General features: G+C 36.6%; 1 protein-coding gene across 4 annotated transcripts in view; it reads left to right on the top strand.

Annotated features, from left to right (window-relative positions):
• Nucleotides 1–13,142, top strand: part of bcorl1 (BCL6 corepressor-like 1) — a 39,623-nt gene extending 26,481 nt beyond the window's left edge. For all 4 annotated transcript variants that reach the window (XM_053505275.1, XM_053505273.1, XM_053505274.1 and 1 more), the window contains exons 6-12: nt 3,199–3,395; nt 3,628–3,891; nt 9,281–9,447; nt 9,980–10,125; nt 10,782–10,859; nt 11,040–11,208; nt 11,304–13,142. In XM_053505275.1, coding sequence (XP_053361250.1) covers nt 3,199–3,395; nt 3,628–3,891; nt 9,281–9,447; nt 9,980–10,125; nt 10,782–10,859; nt 11,040–11,208; nt 11,304–11,619 — 1,337 coding nt within the window. In that variant the 3' untranslated portion in view covers nt 11,620–13,142. The remainder of the gene's footprint in view (nt 1–3,198; nt 3,396–3,627; nt 3,892–9,280; nt 9,448–9,979; nt 10,126–10,781; nt 10,860–11,039; nt 11,209–11,303) is intronic.
• The last annotated feature ends 271 nt before the right edge of the window (nt 13,143–13,413 follow it).

Below are 13,413 nucleotides of genomic sequence, written 5' to 3' on the forward strand. Positions count from 1 at the left end.
AAAAAAAAAATCAGTCTACAGTATAGGAGCCCTGGTCTACGATCCTAGATAGTTAGAAAAAATTAATACAAATATAAATGTGCACTCTAAGTGAAAGAGAGAGAGAGGAGAGAGATATATACTGTGTGTGTGTGTGTGTATATATATATATATATATACTAATATATATATATTTATATTTATATATATATATATATATATATATATATATATATATATATATATATATGCATATGTGCATGTGTATTTACAGTATATATGTATGTATGTGTGTTTCAGTTACACCTTGGTTTTCATTAGATTTTTTGTTTTAGACTTTACAAGTCTTTACACAAAGCTGCTAGTCAGTGACTGTAAAACCTCATTATTTCATATCAGATATACCTTTAACATATTGGTAAAACTCCAAAAAATACTGTTCTTTATTATTTAAGGCCATTTGCTAAAACCTGTAGGCCCCAGCATTCTGACTGTTGTGGTCATGCTGATGGAAGTTGGCAGAGGGTTTTATTTTTTTAATCTCTGCCTTTACATGTTTTCTTTTATTTTGGGGGTTTGTGATCCCCTTTACCCCCATATAAAATAAAATACTGTACACTCATTGAGCATTAGAGATGAGGAAAAATTCAGTGATCTATTGTCATTTTTTATATTTTTTTACATTTATGTTTTCATGTGAGGTGGTAAAATGTTGCTTTGCTAAGAAGAAGCCTTTAATTGTCACATATACAATTCCTTTCTTTACATGGGTTGAGAAGCTGGGGGTCAGAGTGCAGGGTTAGCCATGATATGGTGTCCCAGAACAGACAGAGTTAAGGGCCTTGCTCAAGGGCCCAACAGTGGCAGCTGCAAGGGTCATTAACCCAAAGCCTTAACACACAGAGTGGAAACATACAGTGGAAATATCGCTGTCCTCTATTTCCACTGTAATCCTAGAGGTTGGGCCGGGTAAAGAAATTGTCACTTTACACAAAAAAAAGTCAAATTGACACAACAAAAACAAAGAAATAAAAGTGAAGATGGAAGACGAGGTGCGGGAGAAATTGAGGTCAGGAATTTACATCAAGAAAGAAAAAAGGTCAGGCTGCTAAATCTAAATCTTTTTTTTGCACAGTGAACGTAAAAACGCTAAATGAACATTTTCGTGTGATAAATGAAAAAAAAAATTCAGTGGTTATTTAGCGTAGGCTGTAAACTGTAGGCCTGCCCTATACAAATCTAAAATAAAAAATAGTTTAGCTTAGATTACAAACGCTGCTTTGTAAATGTTTAAAATGTGTATCATTATCTTGTTATATCTCGTTCATATTCATAATCATATGTTGTTGCCAGTTTACAGGGCGATGTTTCCAAGCACTTTCAGGCTGAAATAAAGGCTGTTTTCATTTGAATTACAATGCCTAGTATGTCTATTTAATAGTCACGGGGCAGGGCGGGTTGTAAAAATAGATACAGTGGAGCGGAGCATGCTGGGGTGGGCCGAATAATTTCATAAAAGCCGGACCTGTGGGTTGGAAAAATACCTGACCCGCGCATCACTAATTCCCGTCCCTACTGAACTCAGCTACACGTTCAAGCAATTAATTGATCAACCAATCATGTGGTAGCTGTGCAGTGCAAAAATGATGATGATAAGGGCCAGCAGTTTTGGGTAATGTTCACAAAAGCTTTCAGAAGGCTTCTTTCAGTATTTTTTTTATAATTGATGATGTTCTGGGATTTTTTTTTCAGAATGATGCAATAAATAAAATGTACAGTTCTTTACCATGTTGATTCTAGATATTAACAAATAATGGTCAGACTGATTCTAGCTGACAGAAGAGCTGCAGTAGCTACAACAACATCAACAATTTTGTTAAACAGAAAATCTTCTCACAATGCAAAATGCATCAAACATTGAAACAGAAGACCACATTAAATAGCAGAAGACCACATGGGCTTTTACTTCTGTCAGTCGGAGAATAGAAAGCTGCCGTGGCCATAGGTTTACCAAAACTGGACAGTTTAAGATTGAAAAAATATAGACAGTCTAATGAATCCCAATTTCTACTGATGCACACAGATAATAGTGTCAGAATTTGGTGCAAATGGCATGGATCCATGGACCCAACCTGCCTTGTGTCACTAGTTCATACTGATGGAGGGTGGATATGGTAGACCAGGAGATTTTCAGCATGCAACTAAACTAACATTGACAAGAATCTTAAACGAATGTTTCCAACATCTTGTGGAATCCATGATATGAAGACTTAAGGTTATTTAGTGAGCAAAGGAGGGCCTCCCTTTGCTCACTAAATAACCTTAAGTCTTCACACAGTTTCAGTGTAGTGTATTTCTAATAACATGAGTGTACTGTATATGAGTACATTTGTATTTATATATAAAATGTAGTTGCAGAAGCTGTATTTATAAATGTATGCTCAGTTGACATTGCTACAAATATACCTTCCTTGTAGTTACTCTTAATAACTATGTGTTTTGAGCTAAATAAAATATATTGATCACTGAAGGTGAGCGGTTATAGATTTAACAATGTATGTGCAATTTGGCTCCTTCATTGCCTTACCCTTACGTTTGCCTTACCAAAGACTTTTAAGTAGCAAGTACATACAGTATATAAATATACAGATGGCAGACATCTATATCCTATGCAGACATCCATGTCCTACAGTGCCACATCCACAGGGCACAGAGTTTCTCAGAATTTTTTGATGAGTAGTAAAATTATATAAACCATATGCTCTATCATTCATAATCACCAGATTTTAACCTGAATGAAAACGTAAGGGAGATTTTTGGACCAGCGTGTTAAAGAGCTCTACTACATCATGAAAACTCAAATTGAACTATACTACAGTTTAAAAACAAGATGAAAGCTGTACAAGACCTTGAAATCATTTGTTCCTTATGTACTGTCCAAGGTCTGTGCGTACATTCTGTCTTACTAAGGTATTTAAACAAAGTTTTATACACAAAAATCCCATTAAAACTTATGTACTGCAGAATGTACTGCATGGCTTGTTTAAATTGCCCAGTGGTTTTCCAGTGACAATTGTAGATAATTTTTTTAATGTGGTGGCACATGATTAAATTAGTCGGCGATAGCCAGGCATTAAAACAGACACCTATACATTAAACATGTCCAGTATTAAAAATAAATAAGAAGGCCGACTCATAGTGCAGTATTTGTTTTTACAGATATGGACCCTCCTCTTAGTGGCACTTTGCCATATGAAGATCCCAATTCTGACCTCAGCCCCAAGAAGTCTCTAACTACCCGCTCAGGGACCATGCGACATCAAGAAAGTCCATCCACACCGGAATTTAACGACAAACCTCCAGGAAAACGAAAGTTCAAAAGCAAGCACTTGTGTGATACAGAGGAACAGAAAAAGGTTGGCTTATTAACTATTTACTGTTCATAAATGTCTGATGTATAACAAATGTCTTTAATAGGGGAAGATGCTTGTGTGGTTATGTCTTTGTGTTACTTGGTCTTTCAGTGCCCTCTGCTGACACATGAAATTCCTACAAAAAAGTTGCTCTTTCTTAGTAGCTGGTCATCTGCCATTCTTTTAATATAATGTCTTCTCAAAACTTTTTCCTTACCTAATATCTTTATTTCAGCTCAAGATCAAACGGGGCCTTGCAGGGAAGCGCTCCTCATCCCTCTCCACAGATGAAGACAGCCCTATGGCCAAAAAACCTTCCAATCCTCTCTCTGCCCTAAAGGAATCATCATCTCCTGTTCCTAAGAAGAAAGGGCCTGGAAAGGGGGGGGTCCTTGAACCTACACCAAGCCGTCCTGTACCCCCAGAGGTTCGCCGCTTGATTGTGAACAAAAATGCAGGGGAGACTTTGCTACAAAGAGCTGCTAGGCTGGGATATCAGGTATTGTACTTTTCCTATATTCATCCATAACAAACCTTTCAGGAACAGAGAAAACCTGTAAGATCCTAGTCTTGATTTTCATGAACTCATCTGTGATCTTAATTTTTTTTTCTGCTATTACCATTTCTGAGTTGCCTATACCAGAAGTACAACCTGCTGAATTGATTTACTTGTCTTGTATTTAGCATATCTTTACAGGGATGTATGGGTAAAGTTATTAGAATTAGTGAAGAACATTAATTCTAAAAATAATAATAATAATAATAATCAACACAGAATGGGCATTAATTAGAAACTATCATACCAAATGGTAGATCAGAATATAAACCTCAATTATAAAAAAAAGGACTGAGTGTACTATATTTACTGGTATTTGAAAATATTACAAGGATATGGTGGATATGCTATCAGTCATAGGTTTGGACACACCTTCTAATTCGGTATTTCCTGAGTTTTATTTCTTTCTCCATTGTAAAACAATGCTGAATGCGTTCAAAATATCCAATTATCTTCTTTGAACAGTTGTGTCTGCTGAGATGTTTGTGCTTCTTATGCTCTTGTAAAGGCTTTATAACCACTCTTATCTGAGATGCTGTTAATTGGTGATTTTTGAGGCTTGTTACTCTAACTGAACTTCTCTGCAGTGGATGTCCGTTTTGGAATTGCTTTCCTGGGAGGGTCTTCACGAGAGCCAGTTTTTTGATGGGTTTTGCCATTGCACTTGACAGTACTGTTCTTGCAAGAACTATTCTAGAGCAGCTGACCTTCTGTCTTAAAATATCACTGTTTTTGTTGTTTCTAAATTACTTAATGCCATATGTGTTATTTCATAGTTTTCAAATATCCAGCATTGCTCTAGAATGTAAAAAATAAATAACTAAACAAAAACATTAAAAGGTACCTTCACACTTTTGACTGGTACTGTGCATGTTGCATTGCAGGCCGAGCATAATATTGCATAAAAAACAGCTTTAAAAGGATATGCTTTAGGTTGAGTGTCCATTGAGAGTTCCAGGGGTGGGGGCAGCAATAAAGAAGGCTGTGTTCCCCCAGGTTTGGTCCTTTGTTCTCCAGGGAATGGAAACAAATGGAATGGAAATGTTTCATATGGGGAATGTGTGAGTGTAGAAGAACGGCCAAGTAAGAAGGGGCCAAGTGATCAGGAGATTGATTTGGTATGCCGTAGTGTATATATGTCCCAATACCTTTAGTAAAATGGTTTTACTTAGGGCTGGGTGATATGGCAAAAATACAGTATTTATCATAATTTTTCACACCGATTGATATCAATAATTATCGATCATGTGATATTGATCAATATTGATTTAATGAGTTATTTCAAGACAATGTTTTATAAACAGCAGCAGATAAAAACGGTTTAATTACACCTTAATCAACACTCAAGGATGGAGAGAGAATGAATAAAAATAAAAATATATAAGGACAATGGAATGAACTCATTCATTAAATAAAGAAAGCATGTAAAATCAACTGGTATATTGAACCAAAATGAATAAAATGCAATTAATATTACAATTATAAACTCTTTATCTCAGTAAATACAATGGTATGTGAATAAGTGAATTGGTTAATGTTGTATAACATTTAACCACATTTAAAAAAAACATGTTTCTCAGAGAGTGGATTTCACATAAATCTCCTAGTATTGTTTATATAATTTAAAAAATGTTTAATTGTATTTATATATTTTATTTTTAAAAGTATTTATTTTTATCATCTGGTCCTGCATCATCCCTCATTTTTCCCCTAGACTGTAAAGAACCTTGGGGTAGATTGGGCCGTGAAGCATACACCATTGTATCCTACGTTTTCAGAGGAAAGAGCATTTGAAGGAGCTTTCAAAATGTGACTGTCTTAGTCGTAATGCCATGACACATAATCAGCCTTCAAATGCATCCTTCGAATGATGTGGCCCCCGAATTGAGATAAACCAGTGGTCTTCCAATGCTATGCTTTTAACCAGCCAACCTATCAAACATTTTTTTGTCGTTACTGATATACTATCCCAGTATATGTCATTATCGTTCTATCGCCCACGCTCCTTTCAGTTCATTCAGGTTTAAAAGACTTGAATAAGTTTTGGCTGTGACAGATGTGGTGGTTATTAATACTTGTTTATAGTCGGCATAACAATAGACACTAACCATATTGTTAAATGACACTACAGTGTTTCCACTAGAAAAACAAGACTTTAAGTTGGTAATTTCCATGCGTGTACTGCAGAGTAGTGCTGGTTTGTAGAGGCCATGCCCTTTCAGTAGCACCTTGTGTATTCTACATGGGAGGTTTCACAACTGTAATAAGGGCCAGTATGTATTGTTTCTGTGAGTACTACAGAGTAGTGCTGATTTGCAGAGGCCAAGCCCTTTATTCAAAACTGTATTTTTCGGCACCTCTTATAATATAACAGTGACTCACAATAGACATTTTTGTTTTCTAATTCACACAAATAACAGTTTTCAATTACGTATGTATAATATAAACCAACCAAATAAACTAACCTAGAAAAAATTCTGCTTATAAATAATTTAGCAACTTATATTTAGGTCACCTGACTGGCTTTTATTTTCGCATTGCTGATGGGCTGCACATCGCTAACTACGCTTCTTGTGTAAGAATGCAAGTATTTTAATAAAATAAGACTTTCTGTATGCTTCTCTGCCCTCTTTAATAACACAGTGATGTTAGGTTTTCACATTACATAGGTCATTTTCTTATTTGATTGGTTCAAACCGAGGCAAGAAGCGAATATCAAAAAATCGATTAAACTTTATTGCATTGAGCAAAAGCCTGAGGTTGGCAGTAGTTACAAGATAGAAAGTTAGCCCAGAGTGCCAACAACCATGTCTGGATGGGGAGTTCCACAGTTTAGCTTTATTCAGACCTTATTAAACGGCGTCTATACAAGCCAGTTGTCCATAACACTACATTCATAAGTTATACATGAACTATAATATAGAGTAATCATACCCTGCACTGCTCGTTAATCAGCAAAATAAGTTCAGGAAAGTAGCTAATCAGAGTGGCTTTTTAGCAAAACCCCATTTAATACTAATCTTTCACAACAAAAGGGAGGTGAGACCTGGTGGAGTTATTTAGTATCACCACAAGGCACAGGGCACCACAATCCTTACTAAAATGTGCATCACGAACTTGATTTTTACATGATTTTCATTTTTTCAACCAAATCATTTATTGCACTCAAGTAAAATAAACAAACAAACAAAATGTGATGTCTACAGAGGCCTTTCACCTCTACTGTAACAAAAAATTCTAAATAAAACAAAAAATTAAGACCATGAATGAAGCTATTGAAGATCAATAGGATGTAAGTAGTAATAAATGAAAATGACTAATAAATAGAACCTTTGTTTTTGGACAAATACAGTACTTCATCATGGAATGCATTAGTTTACACCCTTATAATTTTTATAAGCATAAGGTAAAATATAGTATATATACAATCTGTGTGTTCTCGCCATCGCCACCTGGTTGCACCACACAAGTTTTACACATCACACACTATACAGGGCTAATGTCAGTTTGAGCCCTAAATATTTTTGAGTGTGTGTGTGTGTGTGTGTGTGTGACGAGTAAATGTGTTTGTGCATGTTTGTGTGTGGTGCATAAGTCTGTGTTACCCTTAGTTATTTGTGTGTTAGTATGTGTGTGGTTTGTAAAACGTGTGAGTTGTGCGTTGTGAGAGATGTGTCTGTGTGTGCGTGAGTGTTAACATTTGTAATGTGTGTGTATGCATGTGTGTGTTTGTGTGTGTCTGTATGATATGTGTTTGTGTGTGTGTGAGTGTTAACATTTGTGGTGCACGTGTGTTCAATAGGCCGCAGATGCTGGAACATAAGCATCACACTATGATGTTATTTAATGTGATGTCACTGATCCTGATGTTACTGAACGTGTCACTAAATATAATGCCACACAGAAAGTTATTAATAATTTAGGTTCAAGTTCAAGTTTAGGACATTATCACGGCTGACACGTTTGAGATATCAAAAATACTCTCGCAATTCTGCGTTCTCAATTATTTTAGATCACATCGGCCAGGTTTGGTGACAATCGTATAAGGTCACTAGGAGAATTATATCAAAACCATTTCGTGTGCCTACGTGAAAGTGTGTATGAGCTATCCAGGGGTAGCTCAGTGGTTAAGGCATTGGACTACAGTTCAGAAGATCCCAGGTTCAAACCCCACAACCACCAAGTTGCCACTGTTGGGCCCTTGAGCAAGGCCCTTAACCCTCAACTGCTCAGATGTGTAATGAGATAAAAATGTAAGTCGCTCTGGATAAGAGCGTCTGCTAAATGCCTAAGTGTAAATGTATTTCCCCTATCCTGATAAACGTCCCTTGTCCTTATTTATTTTTATTTAAGAGTTTTCTCTCTAACTTTGAGTGCCTTTTTTACCTGCTGTTTATTAAAAAAATAGTCTTAACAGATTATTTTAATTATTAAATTAACAATTGAAATTTTTTTTTTTTTTTTTGTTTACCATATCACCCAGCCCTAACCAAAAGCATAGATGCAGGCTAGGTTTCTTGAACTGAACAGTTTACAATGTAAGCACAGGGTTTTTACACAAAAATAATGCCATACTGTTCCAGCTCCACCATATAAACCCCTAGTCTGCTTAGGTTTGCCTCCTTGTTACATTTCATGCGAGTGACCACCGTAAATTTGTTTTATGACTGAATCTTTTGCTAATCTCTGGTCTGATTGGTGACTTAAAAGTGTTTTTCATTGTGTGAGCGTGACCAAATAAGAGTGATTGGTATAGCAATTTAGGATTGTTGTCAAGTAAATAAGTGAACACATGAATGCAGCGTTTTCAGAATTCAGTCTAAAATACATGGAAGTAAATCGCTACTATTCATAAATAAGATCATGTGTGTGTGAATCGAGATCCTGATTTTTTTTTTGTCAATTAAGCGTGTAGCCACATTACTAAACTTCTGACTGTTTTAGTATATCGGATGGTATTAGTTAATTAGTTTAAAAAAAGGCCTTTTGTATAGGCATCAAATGGGCATTATTGTATACTTGGCAAAGAAAAGATATATATAAAAATAGTAATTGGAGGGATCCTGATCTGTTCTGATCTTTTTCTCTATATAAAACCAAATGATACATTGAGGTGACTATTTCACAGTGTCTACATAGGTCTTCTTACTTTCATGGATATTATTAAGTTGTAAAGCTAATTAGTACACAAGTACTCAAAGGATACTTCTGGATCACTTAGGTAACCACACCGTGTGTATAGGCAAAAGGTTATATTGTGAAATAACTGAGTGTAATATGCTTGGAGATTTTTTGCTTAAGCTGGTATGTGTTCTCCCCTTTTTGCATCAAGGAAGTGGTGCTATACTGCTTAGAGAAAGATGTAAGAGAGGTGAACCGCCGGGACAATGCTGGCTACACTGCACTGCATGAGGCGTGTGCTCGTGGTTGGACACACATTGTGCAGGTGCTGCTGAAGCACGGTGCTGATGTCAATTGTAGCGCACAAGATGGAACACGGTGAGCAGATGAAATATACCCTTTTTAATTTTATAGACCTACTTGTGCAGGTACTTTTCAGGTCTACTTTTGATGTCTCCTCAAGGCACATTTACGCCATATAATTGTGTGCAGCATCTTGTGATGTGATGTGGCAAGCCCTTATTATTAAATTATGACAATTACATCATTGCACACTTAATGTGGAGTTGGAAGTATGTCAACTTCCTGCACGTACAACTTTCAGGTAATCAGTATGGTAGTTACTTCGAGCAGATCACTATGGGGAAACAAGCTAGGAAATTAATTAATAGAGATCAAACCATTATTAAGGGATTCTGTCGCTGCATCCACAAATCAGGGTAGTTTGAGCTTGACTTATGCCCTGACAGTAGCTTATACAGAAACCCAGCTGAAACATGCCCAGTGTGAACGACCTGACCATTGATACGGTGCTTATGCTACACATCTTGTCTGAATTCAAAGTATAGGTTCAAAGTTTTGTATATGTAGTGGCTCGTGTTAATCTTGCTGATGTTCTGAACCCTTACAGCCCCATTCATGACGCAGTTGCTGCAGATAGCCTGGCAGCAGTGTGGATGCTGTTAAATCATGGTGCAGACCCAACGCTGGCCACCTACTCTGGCCAAACAGCTGTTAAATTGGCCCAAAGTCCCAGCATGAAGACCTTCCTCAAAGGTAGGACCATCCATAGCAATCTTAATGTTATCTACAGTACTGTGCAAAAGTCCTGAGCCACCCCTCATTTCTGCATATTTGGTTTCAAATGAGCCAGACTTTCTTGTAATTTTTATTTAGTCCTGAGGAAAAGCTCTTCAGGCCTTGTAAAGGACTTGGACGTTTTTGATTCTCATTTTCAGTCTGTACCTGACTAGATTCAGAAGAATGTATTATTATTATTATTATTATTATTATCTTTTTTTAATCCACACTTTGACCTATGAATCATTTCAAGCTTAAAAAAAATAAATAAATAAGGTATGGCATGGCCCAGCTAGAAAAAGGTGCGGATGATGACAGATGATCGGGTCTGTGATTAGTATACTGGTGATGCTGAATGCTGAGTGGTTGGAACAGACGAGAGGGGAAATGAGATTGCTGCTGTGGTTGTTAAATAAACAACCAATTTTTTTAATTGTTTCTTTAGACACTTTGCAGCCTGTCACAGTACAACATTTGTATGTCTTTAGTTTAGTCTATTTTATTTTATTTAACTTTTAATTTTATAGTATTTAAAATAATTTTATGGTGTTTAATGGTTTGTCTAATGGTCTGGTCACTTAAAACATTTTTTATATTAATGTGTATATTTAATACACATCTCCTTTCCTCAGAATACTTCACTGATCTAGAAGGTCGCCCTGACCAGGATCCAAGTCTGCAGTGGGATTTTTACAGCAGCTCTGTATTCGGTAGGAGACATTAAAAAAAATGCATTATTCAGAATATACCTTTCTTTAGGTAAAAGCTCAGATTAGACTAATTTCTAACGTACATACAATGCGATCAAGATTAAAATGAATTTGCCTGTCTGGAACACTTTTTATGTCCAATAGGGGGAGTCATTCTGTTTATTTCTGAATACTTTTTAGAGACAGATCAGGAGGCCTGCTGGGACTTCCTACTGGCTCAACCTGAAGACGAAGACAAGGAAGAATGGAGAGAGCAGGGAAAGGAAAAGGACACGGACTGCCTTTTGTTTGAGTTCTCTTCTGAACCTTTATTACCTTGCTACCATGTTCAAGTATCATTGACACAGGGGTAAGTTCCCAAAGCACCTGATTATAAAAAAATACAAAAACTGTTACACATGCATGATACCCTTTTATATAAAGTGTGTTTTTCTGTGCTTACAGCTTTTGCAACTGGTTTCTGCTGATGGATGTATTGAAGCGCCTAAAGGTCTCAGCTCGCATCTTCCATGCAAGATACCCTCAATTTGAGGTGGTGTCTCTCACAAGGGCTGAGCTTTGGAGGCAGGTGAGCGTTAGCCAGACGTGCATTGCCCCAGATGAGTTGCGACCCGTCGATGAGGAGGAGGATGACGAAACCGTCGAGCTGGTGCGCTGTGTACCAGAGCTACAGGGACTTTTTGGCTCATCCATCCAGCTGCTACAAGATGATGACAACGATGATGAGAGGTCAGAGGTCATAAGCCTCTGCAACCGGTAGCGATGTCCTGGGATGAGGGAGTAGCCATCAACAGGCATTTGCGCCTTCTTATTTACTGGTAGAGATGCACTGCTACGAAAACCAGCACTTTGTATGTACACTATCTGCCAAAATGGCTCATTAAAAACACATAAAATTCTCTTAGAACAAATCTTCTCCCAGACTGCCTTCCCTTAAAGAAGACTTGTTAGATTGACTTGCCTTGGAATCACTTGCAGGAGAAGGGAGGACTCTAGCAAAGCAGACAAAGTAAATTTCTGTTCCTAACCTGTAGGTATTTTTCACTGTCCAGTAACTTCTCTCAAATCTTTTTATATGTATAAACCTATAAGTATATGTAAATATATATGTATATATTGACATCAGGGTGAACCCAGTTTGGTTGTAATTTATCATTGATATGTTTTAATGTTTGTTTATTCCTGAAGTTCTGTGAATAGTTTTGAAAGGATGCCCAAGGCATTTTTCTTTTTGTTTTACCTTGGTGAACTCGAAGGTTTATGGCCAGCTTATTGTGGCAGGAAGGACTTTGGGACAGATGGTTCCTCTGTAAACCTATGAGAGTCTCTCTCTTGCTCTGTTTTGCGCACTCTCTCCCAGAGGACCCCTAACCCAGAGCATATGTCGATCAGCCCTGCCTTCCTTTACCTCACTGTACTTCGGCTTACATTGGCACCACAGCTCTGCTTACAACACCTCAACTAGCTGCGTTTATTTTGTTTGGTTTCTTTGCATTGTAGCAGGCAAAGGATTGTTCTTTCATATTTATAAAAAACAATTTATTCTGATTTTTGAGACAAGGTATAGACTTATCCATAAGTGAGAAGTTTCATTTTATGTTTACAAACCCTAAAGAGATTGTTGGATATCAAGGTATGAAGACCCTTGTGTAAACAAGATGAAAAAGCAAACCTGTGGAATATTTTTCTGTTTGGAAGTTTTTTTTTTTGGAGATTTTTCTAGGGACTTTGTTCTGGATGTTGTCCAGCACCTTGCTCAGTTCAAGGTCATGAGAGGAGACCTCTCTTACTTACGTTGTTTTCCCCTGTGTATCTGGTTCCAGCGAGCATTGTGGTGCATGGTGTGTTTTATTTACATGGTTTGACTGTTTGTGTTTAATTTAATAGTCATTAATATATTTGACTTTTTGTGTATCAGACAAATGATATATGAAAGTTGCTTTGTATGGTTGGTGCTTTATTTGAAATGTAAAATTAATGAGCCCTTTACCCTAACGGATGTTGTGTTCTCCTTCACTCCAAACAGTGTTTTAACAAGCAAAAGTACAGTTTTATTGTACTGGTGCTAAAATAGATTTTGTGTTGACAATCATTGACCCTTTTTTTGAACTGAAACCAATAAATACTATTTAACTGATGAGTGAGAAATTTAAAGAGAGAGTTTAGTTTCATTATCAATAGAGGTCCATCAAGCCATCAAGAGTGCTTGGTTTTGAAGGTTTATTGTCTGTGTGATGCGCAAAGGGGATATGTTTATCTCATTCCTTTTTAAATGAATTTGACAAGAATAAAGCATGATTGTCAAGTTTTTCTTGTATAACATTCAGTACATTTCACAAGTATTATAATATATACAAAGTAAAGTTTAGAAAGATTGCTAGGGGTTATGGAAAAAAAGGGTTTTTGAAAAAAAAAACAGTTTATACATAACATGAGCTAGCTATATCCCTGGACATTTTGGTACAATTACGCATTATTACATACAACATTCTTTTTCAAGGATTAAAGTTTACATTTGATTTGCAAATAAGAATGAAATAACAAGGATTTAACA

Source organism: Clarias gariepinus, chromosome 10 (assembly GCF_024256425.1).
Source record: "Clarias gariepinus isolate MV-2021 ecotype Netherlands chromosome 10, CGAR_prim_01v2, whole genome shotgun sequence".
In the NCBI taxonomy this organism is placed as follows: domain Eukaryota; kingdom Metazoa; phylum Chordata; class Actinopteri; order Siluriformes; family Clariidae; genus Clarias; species Clarias gariepinus.